This window comes from Zootoca vivipara, chromosome 6 (assembly GCF_963506605.1).
Source record: "Zootoca vivipara chromosome 6, rZooViv1.1, whole genome shotgun sequence".
NCBI classification, from domain to species: domain Eukaryota; kingdom Metazoa; phylum Chordata; class Lepidosauria; order Squamata; family Lacertidae; genus Zootoca; species Zootoca vivipara.
In genome coordinates, this window is record NC_083281.1 from 20,142,377 (window position 1) to 20,159,751 (window position 17,375).

The 17,375-nt window shown below is 48.2% G+C and overlaps 2 protein-coding genes across 3 annotated transcripts in view; both read left to right on the forward strand.

Moving 5' to 3' along the window:
• The window catches only part of B3GNT8 (UDP-GlcNAc:betaGal beta-1,3-N-acetylglucosaminyltransferase 8), a 24,393-nt gene continuing 7,018 nt past the window's right edge, over positions 1-17,375 (forward strand). The window contains exon 1 of one of the 2 annotated variants that reach the window (XM_035117864.2): positions 1-303. In XM_035117864.2, coding sequence (XP_034973755.2) covers positions 290-303 — 14 coding nt within the window. In that variant the 5' untranslated portion in view covers positions 1-289. Of the gene's footprint in view, positions 304-15,312; positions 16,042-17,375 lie in introns of those variants that run through there. The other variant, XM_060275577.1, reaches the window with a different exon arrangement.
• LOC132592286 (uncharacterized protein K02A2.6-like) lies at positions 5,419-9,904 on the forward strand. The gene has a single exon (XM_060275575.1). The coding sequence runs from the start codon at positions 5,493-5,495 to the stop codon at positions 9,567-9,569; it is 4,077 nt and encodes a 1,358-aa protein (XP_060131558.1). The 5' UTR covers positions 5,419-5,492; the 3' UTR covers positions 9,570-9,904.

Here is a 17,375-nt window from a genome sequence, read left to right on the forward strand (position 1 = left end):
TTCAGGTGAGACCTGGGTCTGTTCTGGGCAACGATGCCTCTTCACTGCCGTGAAATCCTGCATGATGTGCGCTTACCTGGGAGTAAGCTGGGAGTAAGCTGAACGCAGGGGGACTCTGCTCCCAAGCAAACATGCCTAGGATTTTTTTGCAGAGCAGTCCTGTGTCTACTTGCTAGGAAGCAAATGCCATCCAGCAGAGAAATGCTCATTTTTCTCCTGCCCAAACGTGCTCGCCATCGCACGGTGTGTGAGCCTGGCAGGACTATAGCATGGCTGAAACAACTTTTATATGAGAGGACACAGGTGAAGGAAAGGCAGAGCTTTTGAGAGTTGGGGTTTTTTTGGGGGGGAGGGGGGGTTGTTGTTACCAATGTGCTTTGTTTTGGGGAGGGTGGGGTGGAGGGGGAGAGTTTGCTGTGTTTTGCTTTTACTTCCTGGTGCCTTTTAGGACAGGTGGAAATAAACAATAGGAGACCTCTAGGATAAAATGCTTTAGCTAAAAAGTCTGCTACGCCTACTGCAGAAAAAATAAAATAAATAAAAATAAAAACTTAGTTGGTCTTTAAGGTGCTACTGAATGAATTTTTTTATTTTACGCCTACTGCTGTAAGTCAGCCGTGGCTCCGGTGTTTGTCTTCCTGATGCTATTTGCGATATTGAATTCTTGAGTTGAAAAAGCAGGATTAGAGGCGGAAAGTGGGCTGGCTTTTTAAAAAATATGTGTGAAATTAAATTGCAGTCGTGACGGATTGGAAAACAAGAGGAAAGGGGAAAAAGGACAAAAATAGGGAAAGTGACGTTTTACACGTTACAAGTAGGTAGCCGTGTTGGTCTGCCGTAGTCGAAACAAAATAAAAAAAAATCCTTCCAGTAGCACCTTAGAGACCAACTAAGTTTGTCATTGGTATGAGATTTCGTGTGCATGCACACTTCTTCAGATACTTTTACACATGTACATCCTTGCCGGGGGTTGGACTAGATGACCGTGTGGGTGCCTTCCAACGCTGCTATTTCTGTGAATCTGCGATCACGTGCCTAAAGACTCCCCACAAACTTGGGAAGATTTAGGTCACCTGACTTGTCCTGCGAACCTCTGAGGGTTTTTTATTTTATTTCGTGGGTGCACATAAGTTAAACCTTGGAAGAGTTTTCCTTAGCAGGAGGGAAATGGTGTAAAGTTGTGAAGGTTTCCTCCGCAGCTTGAGTGCGTTGCCCCCAACTTTTGCGCCCTAAGAGAGGTGGCTTGTGGGAGAAGATCGGGACAGTTATGGGTCACCTTTTGTTGGTTCAGCATCTTCTCTCAAAAATGCCATGCTGCACTGGGGACGTTAGGTGCCCCTGAAGCTCGCTGTCACGCATTTGCCGGTGTGAGCTGCACGTACCCCAAACCCCTCACATCATCCCCCCAACATTACCAAGGGGGGAGGGCTATGAACCCCATGGCCTAAGGTGGTGTTGGGGGGGGTCCATCACCTGCCCCGTTTCAAAATAAACCGCAGGCAAGCGACACGTGTTTGTTTTGAGGCCTGTAAATCCTCTCAGAAGCCTTGCGTGCCTCTTATTTCTCTCCTTCTTGCTTTTCTTATGGTCTGTAATTCTTGCTTGCTTTCTGTTTATGTTTTGCTTTTCAAAGTCCCCTCTCTCCCTTCTGTGTGTGGAAAAAGGATTAAGATATAATTACGATACTAGAGGACATCCTTATTCTTTTTTCTACCTCTTCAGTTTCTTCTTGTGTGCTTATTCTCGCTTCTTTCCTAATGATATTCTTTAGATTGGTTTGGTTTTATTGTATTTTAGGTTGAAAAGTCTCAGTAACATCATGAGAGAGAGAGAGAGAGAGAGAGAAGCCTTGCGTGCCTCTCGCTGGCATAATGCGGAGGTTTGGAATTCCCACACACAGCTGGCATGTGTCTTATCATGCCCTGTGCCAGATAAACCTGCCATGTGCGGAAAAGCATTGCTGGGAATTTTATGGAAAACTCTTCCTGGAACAGTGACATGTCGGGTACTTGCAAAAGGTGCATAGCAATTGATAGGAGGGGCAAAAGAAATGTATTCTGTACCCTGGTCCTACCCTTGCTGGGCCAGACGGGTGGGGGCATTGTGTCTAACATTATGCGCATCATGCTTGAACCTGGCCGCTGAAGTATCCTGCTCCGTAAGCAGAAGAACCACTTTCGGAAGCTGTGTCCTTCCATTTCATTCCAGCCTGCCAGGGCAGAAGCGATGCCTCCTTATAAGTCTGTTGTTGACCAGAGGTCCAGAGCCTCTGGCATCTTCTGATTTGCCCCTGCAAGTCGCGTTAGCCTAACTCAGGGGTCAGCAACCTTTTTCAGCCGTGGGCTGGTCCACCGTCCCTTAGACCATGTGGTGGGCCGGACTATATTGGGTGGGAATGGGGATTAACGAACTCCTATGCCCCACAAATAACCCAGAGATGCATTTTAAATAAAAGCATACATTCTACTCAGGTAAAAACACCAGGCAGGCCCCACAAATAACCCAGAGATGCATTTTAAATAAAAGCACACATTCTACTCATGTAAAAACACGCTGATTCCCGGACCGTCTGTGGGCCAGATTGAGAAGGCGATTGGGCCGCATCCGGCCCCCGGGCCTTAGGTTGCCTACCCCTGGCCTAACTTCTGTTGTCTATTCTCCGACAACCTCTGGGTTAGATTATTGTAGAGCATTATACATGGGGCAGCCTTTGAAGATGGTTCAGAATCAGCAGCTGGTGCAGAATTCAGCGGCTGGATTGCTGATTGGGGAAAAACAGTCTCAACTTAAGAGAAGAAGAAGAAGAAGAAGAAGAAGAAGAAGAAGAAGAAGAAGAAGAAGAAGAAGAAGAAGAAGAAGAAGAAGAAGAAGAAGAGAGGAGGAGGAGGAGGAGGAGGAGGAGGAGGAGGAGGAGGAGGAAGAAGAAGAAGAAGAAGAAGAAGAAGAAGAAGAAGAAGAAGAAGAAGAAGAAGAAGAAGAAGAAGAAGAAGAAGAAGAAGAAGAAGAAGAAGAAGAACCTATAACATGAATTCTGGCACAACAGTATTGGCTCACTTTTTACTGTACTCTTGTTTTTGTACTTGCTCTGAAGGTTTCTGTAAGTTGCTTTGAGTTTGCCTTTCCGAAATAAAGCAGCTCATAAATACAATAAGTAATGATGCTAATATGCAGTCCAGCTCTCACTGGACTGCATATTAGCATCATTACTTATTGTATTTATGAGCTGCTTTATGTGAGAGCTGGACAATAAAGAAGGCTGATCGCTGAAGAATTGATGCTTTTGAATTATGGTGCTGGAGGAGACTCTTGAGAGTCCCATGGACTGCTAGAAGATCAAACCTATCCATTCTTAAGGAAATCAGCCCTGGAAGGACAGATCGTGAAGCTGAGGCTCCAATACTTTGGCCACCTCATGAGAAGAGAAGAATCCTTGGAAAAGACCCTGATGTTGGGAAAGATGGAGGGCACTAGGAGAAGGGGACGACAGAGGATGAGATGATTGGACAGTGTTCTCGAAGCTACGAACATGAGTTTGACCAAACTGCGGGAGGCAGTGGAAGACAGGAGTGCCTGGCGTGCTATGGTCCATGGGGTCACGAAGAGTCGGACACGACTAAACGACTAAACAACAACAATATGCAGTCATGCCTGCCCCCAAGCAGGGTCCAGTGCACAGCCCTTTGCTGTTCCAGGCTATCGGGCTGGGCCAGCTATGGGGCAAGAAGAGTGGCCAGCCTGTTGGGGCTTCCGGCTTATAGGGACACCAGGTATACAAAATATTTGGATCTTTTCTTTCGCAGGGCCAGCCCAAGGCCATTTTGCTGGCTAAGGTAGAGGGCAGACTGCCTTTCCCCCTATGAAGCAACCCGGACCTTGAGACCAACTTATGAGGCCTTTCTCTGTGTGACCCCCTCCATGAGGGGTCTGGAGGGTGGCAACATGAGAACAGGGCCTTTTCTGTGGTGGCTTCCCACTTGTGGGATGCTCTCCCTAGGAAGGCTCACCTGGTGCCTTCATTACACATCTTGAGGCGCCAGGCGAAAACGTTTCTCTTCAACCAGGCCTTTGGCGGATTAGCGTTCTATGGCTTTTTAAATGTGTCTGTGGGTTAGGGGGGGGCTGTTGGTTTGTTTTGGTTTTGTTTCATTATGTATTTTGTGCTTTCATTTTGCATTTTTAGGTAGCGAGCTGCCTTGTGACCTTCAGATGGAGGGCAGTACAGTTTGAATGATGTGCTGTAAAGTGCCTTGGAGATTATAACATCAAAAGGCAAGAGCGAAATATAACCCGTTTATTGATTTGATTTGATTTGATTTATTTTATTTCATTCACAATAAATAGCAGTAACGTAATGGAACATAATGAGCCAGACACAAATCATATAGAATAATTAACAAATCGCCAGTAAAACAATTGCGGTCTATAATGCATCGTTAACAGAACAACTCAGAAAATAAACAGAACAGCCCAACTGCAAAAGGCATATTATGGGATTCACAAAGTAGTACAGTCTTCAAAATCTCTAAAACAACATCAGCACCCAAAAAATAAACTTAGCACTGTCGGATTCACCTACCCACCTCATGACTCATAATCTTCCACTCAATCCAGCTAATTAAAAGATTCATATACATAATTCCTGTGGCAGCAATTCCTTCCTGAAGGCTCCTAGGGCAGTACGAGCAGGTGGAAAAAGCCATTGCCTAATGGCCAACACAAAGTCTCTCCCCCCCCCCCTCACAGTCTTCCCCCTGGAACCAGCTTCCTTGTTGATCTCACGTTTGTCCTGCTGCTGTTTCACCTGATTTGGCATATTATCGCAGCATTTGAATTGTGTTGCTTATGAGTTGCATAGAGGGCTGGGGTGGTGAAAGGTGGACTCCATCTTATGCATGTCTACTCAGAAGTAAGTTCCGCTCAGCTCAATGGGACAACCTGTGCGCAGCATTGCAGCCTCGTAAATGTAAAGAATAAAGGAGATTCACATATTAATAACTGCAAGGATGCAATGTTAGTGTTGTGTATTGAGTCAAAGGATTTTATATCTGTATTATTATTGTCTGTATTTGCATTAGGATAAAGTAACTGCCTTTTGGTTCCAGAGGGTACAGCTACTATTGGTTCATTTAAGCTGCTGTATTTGGATCCTCTGTCTTATTGGTTCCCTCCAAAAGGCAGCACTGTGATTGCCTGATATTGTTCCCTCCAAAATGTATCCCTTCCTAGCCAGTCCCCTGTCCCTATAAATGTAGCCTTCCTGCCCTCACAGTCAGTCTTGTTCACTTTAATAAAGAGCTGTTACTAGAGAACTGTCTCCAGCATGTTATGTCAAGAGAGCTGAAATCACAAACCCCACGTCACAACAACTGGCGACGAAGGTGGGATCCGGAATGCTGAGGAGCGGTTAAACACAACCCTGCCTCAGAGTCCGGATTGCAGCTGAGAACAAGACTCACTGGCCAGCTGAGAAGACGACCCTGCCCGCTAGGACAATGGAGAGTCCAAGGGTATTGGAGCCCTTCCAGCCATCAGAGCCCCACACCTGGGAAGACTACGTCGAACGCTTCGAGTTCTTTGCAGTGGCTCAAGGGATCACCGATGCCAGCAAAAGAAGGGCCACATTCCTGAGCTACTGTGGGCCTGAGACCTTCAAGCTGGCCAAGGCATTACTTGCTCCAGCGAAGCTGAGTGAGACATCTCTCAAAGATATTCTTGCCTGCCTAACAAGCCACTTGGCGCCTACTGAGACCAAGATGGCCCGGCGGATGGAGTTCCATAAGAGGCAGCAGCATGCTGGGGAGTCTGTATCCACATTTCTGGCTGAACTCCGGAAGCTCGCTCAGCACTGCGGCTTCCAAAATCTGGAAGAGACTCTCCTGGATCGGTTTATTGGTGGTCTGAGCAGCAAGAAAGCCAGAAGACGCATCGTGGCTAAAGAAGAGGTTACCCTTGCTTCAGCCTTGAAGGAGGCCACCGCCACGGAGAATTATGAAAGAGAGGAGTTTGATGCCAGTCGCAAGGCCACTAAGCCACAGATAGAAGTTGCGCATACCATGGACGAGCTAGAGGCTACTCCGAGCCAGAGCCCAGTCCGTGGGGTCGAGTTGGTGCGTCAGGCCTGCACAGTGCACAAAGATCGCCGAGGCAGTTGCCCAGGTTGTGGCGGAAACCATGAGCGGAAGAGTTGTCGTTTCAGGGATGCTATGTGCCGGACGTGCGGAAAGACGGGTCACATCGCCAGGGTCTGTAGATCGGCGGCGTCGGGAGCGACAGGAGCACCTAGACTGGAGCATCGCAGACTGCCCACAGCACCTCGTTTTCTAAAGGACTGCCACTACGTAACGGAGATCAACGGGAGGGCCGTGCAGTTCCCAGCGCAAGGCAAGGCACACGTCAAGGTGAAGATTGAGGGTCAGCAGTGCGACATGGAGGTGGACTCCGGATCTGCATTCACCATCGTGTCGGACCAGACTGCAAAGACATTCTTTCCCAGGGGTAAGTTGCCCCCTCTGGAGCCCTTCCCGGCAACCTTGCAGTCGTACTCAGCAGGCCGCATCCATGTTATGGGAATGTGTGCCGTGAGAGTACAGTTCCGGGACAAACAGGCTGTACTCAAACTGGTGATTGCGAAGGGCAGTCGCCCCAGTCTCCTGGGCACTGACTGGTTCCCCGCCCTGGGACTGAGTATCTCAGGGCTTAATTCAATCCAAACCTGCCCTGAGATGAGCGAGGCATTATGCAAGGAATTTGCTGGTCTCTTTAATGGAAAACTGGGTTGTTATAAAGGGCCCCCAGTTGACTTTGAGTTGGACCCCGGGGTGGCCCCAATCCGACTCAAACCAAGGCGAGTGCCATTTGCACTGCAACCCAAGATCGAGGCAGAGCTGGATAAATTGGTCAAGCAGGGAGTTCTCTCACCCGTGGACTCTGCTAAGTGGGAGACTCCAATCGTCACGCCCCTTAAAGCAAATGGGGAAGTCAGGATATGTGCAGATTACAAATGTACTATCAATAAGGCACTCAGGGGAAACTCATACCCCATTCCAGTCATATCACATCTGTTGGCTAAACTGGCTGGGGGCAAGGTGTTCGCCAAAATTGACCTGGCACAAGCTTACCAACAGCTGCCAGTAACCCCACAATCAGCGGAAGCACAGACTATTGTCACACATAAAGGGGCGTTCAGAGTTAACAGATTACAGTTCGGAGTTTGTGTGGCCCCAGGGATTTTTCAAGGGCTCATGGAACGCCTGTTAAGGGGTCTGCCGGGGGTCTTGCCATTTTTTGATGACGTTTTGATTGCTGGAAAAGACCCACAGGAACTGGTTGCGCGTGTCCGTGCAGTGTTGCTCAAGTTCAAGGAGGTGGGGTTGCAACTGAAAAAAGAAAAATGCAGTTTTGGGGTGCCAACTGTGGATTTCTTGGGGTTTAAAATTGATGCATCAGGCATCCACCCCACAGATGCTAAGATTAAGGCCATCATCGAGGCACCACGACCACAGAACAAGACGGAGTTGCAGTCATTCCTGGGACTTATTAACTTTTATCATTCATTCTTACCCCAGAAAGCTTCGGTAGCTGAACCATTACATAGACTTTTGCAGAAAAAGACTGTGTGGCGATGGGGGCGGGAGCAGCAGAAGGCTTTTGACTCCTTGCGAGAAATGCTGAGTAGCAGGAGCGTCCTTGCTCATTATGATGAGTCGAAGCCGCTGGTCCTGGCATGTGATGCCTCTCAATACGGCCTGGGGGCTGTGCTGAGTCATAGGGAACCGGATGGGTCGGAAAAGCCCATCTCTTTCTATTCCCGTACGTTGTCACCCACGGAGCGCAACTATGCTCAAATTGATAAAGAGGCACTAGCGATTGTGTCAGGAATCAAAAAGTTCTATGATTATTTGTACGGTCGCCATTTCTCCATTGAAACGGACCACAAACCACTGTTAGGGTTGTTCAACCCAAACAAACAAACGCCACAAATTCTCTCCCCCAGAATGTTGCGTTGGTCAATATTCCTGAATGGGTTCCAGTACACCTTGACCCATGTGCCGGGGAAACAGTTGTGCCACGCTGATGCGCTGAGTCGATTGCCCCTTCCTGGCGGGAGCAATGAGGATCCTGCTCCGGCGGAGCACATTATGATGCTAGAAACACTTCCGGGGGCTCCTGTAACAGCTACTGATATAGCTGAGAAAACGAGGAAAGATGCTGTTCTCTCCCGTGTGCTCACTTGGGTGGGGAGGGGGTGGCCAGGTGGTCCGCATGAAGAAAAATTCAGGCCTTATGCGACAAGGCAGCACGAATTGTCCATGCATAAGGGTTGTCTCCTATGGGGAGATAGGGTGATCATCCCAGCACCACTGAGAAACAGGGTTCTTGAGACGCTTCACATGGGACACCCAGGAATGGTCAGGATGAAGTCGCTAGCCCGATGTTATGTGTGGTGGCCTGGAATGGACCAGAACATAGAACAATGGGTACGAACATGCAAGGCATGCCAAGAGGTGCGGCCAGAAGTGGCCAGAGCACCAGTCCACTGGTGGGAGCAGTCCAGGACTCCCTGGAGCCGGCTGCACATAGATTTTGCTGGGCCATTCCAAGGGAAGGTCTTTTTGGTTATCGTTGATGCATATTCCAAATGGTTAGAAGTGGCAATGGTCCCTAGCATGGCATCAGCTGCCGTAATCAAGGTGTTGAGGCAGCTGTTTGCAACCCACGGGTTACCTGAGACCATTGTATCAGATAATGGGGCAGCTTTTGTATCCCAAGAATTCAGGGCATTCTTGGCTGATAACTTCATAAGAGGGGTCACATCCGCGCCCTTTCACCCATCCTCCAATGGGCAGGCTGAGCGCATGGTACGAACAGCCAAAGAATCCATTGCGCGCTTAATGGAGGGTAACTGGTCGGCTCGCATTGCACGAATGTTATTTTTGCAGCATGCGACGCCGTGTACTGCGACGAGCAAGTCGCCAGCCGAGCTGCTCTTAGGTAGAAGACTGGTAACGGTGCTGGATTATGTCCACCCAGATAAAATGCCAAACCGTAATTCAAGAGCAACCCCCCAGGATGAAACTGACACAACAAGGTATCTCGCCCCTGAAGATCTGGTCTGGGTGAGGAACTATTCACGAGGTCCGCGGTGGGTGGCCGGTGTGATCACCCGGGCTAGTGGACCTGTGTCCTATTATGTGACCTTGGAAAATGGGCAAGTTTGGAAGAGACATATAGATCAGCTGAGGCGCCGGGCGCTCAGCAGGGAGGAGTCAGATAATTCATCCCTGGCTAATGACGCACAGCTGCAAGACCAGAGTGAAGATGGCCCAGAGGTGCAGTCACCAGGGGCTTCAGCAAATGAACCAGGGTCTGCTAGTCCTCAGGATGACGAGGTACAGGTAGGGGACCCTGAGATGTCTGGGACTCCATCTGTTCCTGACGAAACCCCTATAGCAGCCCCTCCACCACAGGTAACACCCAATCCAGAACCTGCAACACCTGTTGTCAGGAGATCAGGTAGAAGTTGTAGGACCCCACAGTACCTGAGGGATTACGTCTGCTGTGCTCACTAGGGGGGGAGGGGTGTTGTGTATTGAGTCAAAGGATTTTATATCTGTATTATTATTGTCTGTATTTGCATTAGGATAAAGTAACTGCCTTTTGGTTCCAGAGGGTACAGCTACTATTGGTTCATTTAAGCTGCTGTATTTGGATCCTCTGTCTTATTGGTTCCCTCCAAAAGGCAGCACTGTGATTGCCTGATATTGTTCCCTCCAAAATGTATCCCTTCCTAGCCAGTCCCCTGTCCCTATAAATGTAGCCTTCCTGCCCTCACAGTCAGTCTTGTTCACTTTAATAAAGAGCTGTTACTAGAGAACTGTCTCCAGCATGTTATGTCAAGAGAGCTGAAATCACAAACCCCACGTCACAACAGTTAGGACAGGAGCTTTTTCCAGGGGGAGTTTCACTGTGACTGACGGCACCAAACCCTCCCTTGCCCATTATTTTGTCTTGGTGCTCTAATCCTGCCAGAACCGCCTTCTTCTGAATATACCAGACCTTGTTGCCAGTTGTGCTTTGCCCAGGTATTGCAAAGCTAGTTCGTGCATTTTCATGAGGCAGGGGGTGGGGTGGGGGAATCACAGCTGATGCAAGATGGAGAGCGGCAAACTCAGCCTTATGTATTTTTAACAGTTTGGCAGGTGCTAAGCACCACAGGCGTGCAAAACCAGATGCCCGCTGTACTGCCACTTACGGAAAGACATTAGCCTCCTCTGGGAGATCCTTCCAGGTATCGATCAGCCTGGATGGCTCAATTGCTTAGAGCAGGGGTCTGCAACCTGCGGCTCCGGAGCCGCATGTGGCTCTTTTACACCTTTGTTGCGGCTCCGGAGCGGATACGAGGGGAGGAGGCATCCGAGCCATGCGCCGCCAGAGCCATGCGGCGGCGCCCGCCACGCTCGCCAGACACTTGCACGGTGCCCACCGCCGCCGGAGCACACAGCTGTGGCAGCGTGCTGTGCGCCGTATACGGCGCCCGCCGGAGTCCACAACTCTGCTGTGCGCGTGCGCTGTGCAAAAAGGACGCAAGGTGACGTTAGCAGCCCGGGGAGCGTGGTCGGCCCCCTCCCTGCATCAGCCCCTCCCCGCCGCATTTCTGCAGCCAATAGGCTCACGGGGCGGGGGCGGAGTTATTATTTTTTTTAAACGGGCGTGCTTCTTCCCGCCCAGCAGCAGAAAAGGCTTGCGGGCCTGGAGCGCGTGTTTGCTGCTGCTGCTCCTGCCTGCGGCCTGCCTGTGGCCTCCTGCCGTCCTGGTCAGGAGATTGAGGCAGATGTATTAATCAATGGGTTGATTCAATATGAGGAAATTTTTATAAGTTCACTTGATGGGAGCAACACACATGAAACCATACAGGTGTCCTAATAAGGGAGTCAGAGTTTTGCCCATTCCCAGTAATCAAGGCAGCCCAAACTCATAAGGCAGTGGTTGCTGGTGCCCATTCCCAGTCATAGCTGCCAAGTTTTCCCTTTTCTCACGAGGAAGCCTATTCAGCATAAGGGAATTTCCCTTAAAAAAAAGGGAGAACTTGGCAGCTATGTTCCCAGTAATCAAGGCAGCCCAAACTCATAAGGCGGTGGTTGCTGGTGCCCATTCCCAGTAATCAAGGCAGCCCAAACTCAAAGTTATTTTTATAATGACGAGGATGACATTGGGCCCTCATTATTCATTATTATTTACATCAGGCACTGATTATGATTTATGGTATACTGGGGCCCTGATTAATTTTCTATGGCATTTTGGGGCATTGATTATTGGGCATAGCAAATTTTGCTATGGGGCCCTCTGATTTCTAATTACGTCCCTGTTTTGCGGCTCCCAGTTTTTTTCTTCGGAAACGGGTCCAAGTGGCTCTTTTTGTCTTAAAGGTTGCAGACCCCTGGCTTAGAGTGTGGTGCAGATATAACGGCAAGGTTTCAGGTTCGGGACAGCTGCGTGTTCCTATATTGCAGGGACGAAATGATCCACGGGGCCCCTTCCGGCTCTAGGACTGTGGGGCCTTCTGGTTGAAGTATGGTTGTAACCAGCCGGGGGGGGGGGGGCAGGGGTTAATTGAGAAAAATCCTCTTTTGGGATTCAGCTTCCTGTTGATTTGGTTGGAGATGGATTTTCTGCAAGCCCTGCCAGCAGAGGAAAGGAAAAAAGTCTGCTCCTCATTCACATTAGGGCACTAAATGGGCACTTAGCAACGCAGGGTGAGGCCAAATCCCATGGGTTGATGTAGAGCTTGATTCAGTATTTCCTAAACATACTGCGTCTTTTTTTCTGAATTAACATTCGATGCACACATTTAATTCTTATGCTGAGAAGGGTTTCTTATACAGTGGAACCTCGGTTTATGAACACCTCGGTTTACGAATTTTCGGTTTACAAACACCGCGGACCCATCTGGAACGGATTAATTCACTTTCCATTACTTTCAATAGGAAAGTTCGCTTCAGTTTATGAATGCTTCAGTTTATGAACAGACTTCCGGAACCAATTACACCCATGCTTCGGGTTAAGTACGCTTCAGGTTGAGTACTCCGTGGACCCGTCTGGAACGGATTAATCCACTTTCCATTACTTTCAATGGGAAAGTTCGCTTCAGTTTATGAACGCTTCAGTTTAAGTACTCCGTGGACTGTCTGGAACAGATCAATCCACTTTCCATTACTTTCAATGGGAAAGTTCGCTTCAGTTTATGAACGCTTCAGTTTATGAACAGACTTCCGGAACCAATTGTGTTCATAAACCGAGGTACCGCTGTATAGGCATTTTGTGTTTCTTAATAATAATAATAATAATAATAATAATAATAATAATAATAATTTATACCTCGCCCATCTGGCTGGGTTTCCCTAGCCACTCCGGGCGGATTCCAACAAAATATTAAAATACAATAATCTATTAAACATTAAAAGCTTCCCTAAACAGGGCTGCCTTCAGATGTCCTCTAAAAGTCTGGTAGTTGTTTTTGTCTTTGACATCTGATGGGAGGGCGTTCCACAGGGTGGGCGCTACTACCGAGAAGGCCCTCTGCCTGGTTCCCTGTAACTTGGCTTCTCACAATGAGGGAACTGCCAGAAGGCACTCAGTGCTGGACCTCAGTGTCCAGGCAGAATGAAGGGGGTGGAGACACTCCTTCAGGTATACTGGACCGAGGCCGTTTAGGGCTTTAAAGGTCAGCACCAACACTTTGAATTGTACTCAGAAACATACTGGGAGTCAATGTAGGTCTTTCAAGACCGGTGTTATGTGGTCTCGGCGGCCGCTCCCAGTCACCAGTCTAGCTGCCGCATTCTGGATTAATTGCAGTTTCCGGGTCACCTTCAAAGGTAGCCCCACGTAGAGCGCATTGCAGTATTCCAAGCGGGAGATAACTAGAGCATGCACCACTCTGGCAAGGCAGTCCGCGGGCAGGTAGGGTCTCAGCCTGCGTACCAGATGGAGCTGATAGACAGCTGCCCTGGACACAGAATTGACCTGCGCCTCCATGGACAGCTGTGAGTCCAAAAAGACTCCCAGGCTGCACACCTGGTCCTTCAGGGGCACAGTTACCCCATTCAGGACCAGGGAGTCCTCCACACCTGCCCGCCTCCTGTCCCCCACAAACAGCTTAGAGCATACGGAGGCAAAAGCCACTTCGTCAGAGGATGTCTGTGTTTGTGTCTGCTCAGAATTAATCTAAATTGAGTCTGGTGGAGTTCACTTCCACATAGGACATAGGTTTGCGGCCTAATTTATTATTGTGGTTTTATTAAAACGAGCATTGTTTTTGAACAGTTGTGAGCCGCCTGGGGGTCTGTGTTGTGACAGGAAACATGATGCTGAATGTGCATCTGGCCCATGTTTTCCCAAAAGCAAATTCTACTTGATGTGAATAGGGGCAAGGCCGTCTCCCCTAGTTGCTCAAACATAACCTACAGTGGTGCCTCGCAATCCGCGAGTCAATTCGTTTTGTGAAAAATTCGTCTTGCGAATCGCGGTTTCCCATAGGGATGCATTGAAATTTCTTTTTTTGCCCATAGGAACGTATTAATTAAATTTCAACGCATTCCTATGGGAAACCGCGATTTGCAAGATGAATTTTTCGCAAAACGAATTCGTCTTGCGAGTCACCATAAGATCACAAGACGCATTCGTCTTGCGAAAAAATCGTCTTGCAGGGCATTCGTCTTGCGAGGTACCACTGTATTTGTTTGAGCCAGGCAGCAGGTCATTGATGTTGTCGATGTCACACTAAGGTGGCAATAGACTCGGGGGTGGGGGTATTCTTTAAGTATTTAGCCCTCGTAATTTCATATAGCTTACAGTACAACTTAGAATGAACAGTGTCCTCAAATGACTGACATCCACAGATATGGATTCTCTGGGGATGTTTTTCTATCGAACTTCCTGGAAGATGGTTTTCATTGTCTGGAATCTCAAGGCTACAAACGCCATGCGAAGGGCAAGGGGAAATGATCTCAACCAGGCAATCAAATGCAATAAAATAAATTAAATATGGCCCTGGTTTTATTTCAGCTCATTTTGTAGCACGGGACAAGTTGGCCTCTGTCCCTTCACTGTAAAACGGAGACTATATGACCGATCTGTCGTGAAGGCAAACGAAAGAAAAGCTTGGAAAATGCTTATTGGTTTATGCATTCAGGGGCTGGGGGGGGGCATGCAGCTAGTCCTCATTAACTTGAAGATGAGCTGGCAATAAGATATAAGATATCTTTATTGTCATTGTCCCCTTGCGGGAACAACGAAATTACTAGGTTGTTACATCCACTCAGATAAAGCATTCTGCATAATCAAAAATTACAAAACCTAATTAAAAACAGTAAATATAATACAAATAACAAATAAAATAAGATGACTTCAAAGTCCAGGCACAAACAAATAAAACATATAGCATTCCAACTAGAATGGGGAATATGCCAAATGTTGGGTAGATTGCTGATGTGCCCCATGTTTACCCAGCAGATCGCCCATGTTGAAGATCTAGGTTGGGGTTTTATCCTGTCTAGAGGGAATCATAGAATTGTAGAGTTGGAAGGGACCTGAGCGTCATCTAGTCCAACCCCCTGCCATGAAGGAATGTCATGCTGTCAAGAAGACACTCCAAGGGTCCCTATTTTCCAGGGACAGTCCCGGATTTACAGAAGCCGTCTCGGTTTCTGATTTGATCCCGGAAAGTCCCACTTTTCCTTAGGACGTCCCCATTTTCATAGGAGAAATGATGGAGGGGATGGAGTTATGTGACTCCCGAGCCAAGGAGATAAGTCACTATACAACCTTTAGAAGACACCCGAAGGCAGCCCCGTATAGGGAAGGTTTTTTTTTTTTAAGTTATGTTTATATGTGTTGGAAGCCGCCCAGAGTGGCTGGGGCAACCCAGTTAGATGGGCAATGTATAAATAATAACACTGTTATGGAGTAGGACGTTCCAATTTCCATCGGGAAAATGTTGGAGGGAATGTCTTTGAATGTCAGTTGCTGAGAATGGCTAGAGTATGGGTAGGCATACTAAGGCCCGGGTGCCAGATCTGGCCCAATCACCTTCTCAATCCAGCCCGCAGACGGTCCCGGAATCAGCGTGTTTTTACATGAGTAGAATGTGTGCTTTTATTTAAAGTGCATCTCTGGGTTATTTGTGGGGCATAGGAATTCGTTCTTTTTTTTTTCCTTTCCAAAATATAGTCCGCCCCCCCCCCCAGGTCTGAGGGACAGTGGACTGGCCCCTTGCTGAAAAAGTTTGCTGACCCTTGCCGCTAGAGGGTCATAGAGGTCATATGCACAGGATCTGCCATTTTGGGAATAGGATGCTGGCTGGCTCAGGTGGGCCTCTGGCCTGATCCAGCAGGCCACGTCATGGGTCCTTATCTTCCCTCTCTCTTCCTCCAGCTCCTTGCACAGGAGGCAGAGAAGGAAGAATTGCACTGGCTTCTAGCCTGTGGCTTCTTTTGCACTATGAACCTATCCCAGCAACTGGGGTAGAATGGAGGGAGGAAAAGTTTGTAACTATAGAGAAGAGATTTTTCTCTCCTGTCCCCCTCCAGCCATTGCCAAGGGGGAGTGTCAGATGCTGTTTTCAGAGATGCCAAGCGCACTGTTTTGTCTCCTGGCCTGCGCGACTGTTTAGTTTTGCCACCCATGCAGAATTTAAATTTATCCCCTTGGCCGGTGGCCAGGATCGGAGGTAGAAAGCCTTGGCGGGAGGGGAAAACTCAGCACCATTGTGTCTGTGCACTTGTCACATGAGGCATATCTATGCGCTGGAACTCCACCGGAGAGCAGCTTCATGCGTGCATTGCATGAAAAATGGCCATGTGTGACGAAATTCGGCGCCTTTCCTCCCAGGGGAACAGGCCTTGGCACACCAGAGACAATTGCCTCTTGGCGCCAGGGTTTGTGAGCTCAGCAAGCCTCCTAAAGTCGCAAGCGGGAAACCTCTAAGTGCAGGAAAACTGTGCCAAAGAGCATCAGGTCTATAAAACCTGCAGTCATGAAAAGGTAAGTACATAAGGGACTGTCCATTTGCTGACCTATAATAACAATAACAATAACAATACTAGAATAATAATACTGTAGTAGTAGTAGTAGTAATAATAATAATAATAATAATAATAATAATAATAATAATAATATATTTATACCCCGCCCATCTGGCTGGGTTTCCCCAGCCACTCTGGGCGGCTTCCAACAAAATATTGAAATACAATAATCTGTTAAACATGAAAAGCTTCCCTAAACAGGGCTGCCTTCAGATGTCTTCTAAAAGTCTGGTAATTGTTGTTCTCTTTGACATCTGGTGAGAGGGCATTCCACAGGGCGGGTGCCACTACCGAGAAGGCCCTCTGCCTGGTTCCCTGTAACTTGGCTTCTCACAGCGAGGGAACTGCCAGAAGGCCCTCGGCGCTGGACCTCAGTGTCCGGGCAGAGTGATGGGGGTGGAGACGCTCCTTCAGGTATACTGGACTGAGGCCGTTTAGGGCTTTAAAGGTCAGCACCAACACTTTGAATTGTGCTCGAAAACGTACTGGGAGCCAATGTAGGTCTTTCAAGACCAGTGTTACGTGGTCTTGGTGGCCGCTCCCAGTCACCAGTCTAGCTGCCGCATTCTGGATTAGTTGTAGTTTCTAGGTCACCTTCAAAGGTAGCCCCACATAGAGTGCATTGCAGTAGTCCAAGCGAGAGATAACTGGAGCATGCACCACTCTGGCGAGACAGTCCGCGGGCATGTAGGGTCTCAGCCTGCGTACCAGAAGGAGCTGATAAACAGCTGCCCTGGACACAGAATTGACCTGCGCCTCCATGGACAGCTGTAGGTCCAAAATGACTCTCAGGCTGCGCACCTGATTATAAATAATGCTCCAGGACAGGATTTTTCTGCCACCTGAAATTTTCAAGAGCACTGTGGGACTGCTGGAATTTGTTAACAAGAAGCTTGTTTATGTGTACAAATTATACAGCCTGTATACCAAGTGGGAGGAAATTTAGCATTATAGTCTTTATATACCGTAATATATAAGGAAGACAATTGGCTGGATCCTAACAATCAGTCCTTTTTTGGGGGGGGGAAATGGTGGGGGAAATCACCACAAAGCTTGTTTGTTTGTTTGTTTGTTTGTTTACTGTGAGGCCAGATACAGTGCCACCCCCACCCCACCTCCGGGCAGTCAATAAACCTGAATAAACTCAAGCAGGCAATGATCTGGTTTGGAAATGACCACAACTTTATTGTGGATTTTTGGCTCAAGCATTGGGTTTACGGTATATCCGTTCCAGCCCCCGCCCCGCCCCCAGACACAAATAGTAATTATTTAATTTTTAAAAGGTAAGGGAAC

Coding starts and splice junctions, on each gene's coding strand:
- LOC132592286 (XM_060275575.1), top strand. CDS start 5,493: ATGGAGAGTCCAAGGGTATTGGAGCCCTTCCAGCCATCAGAGCCCCAC.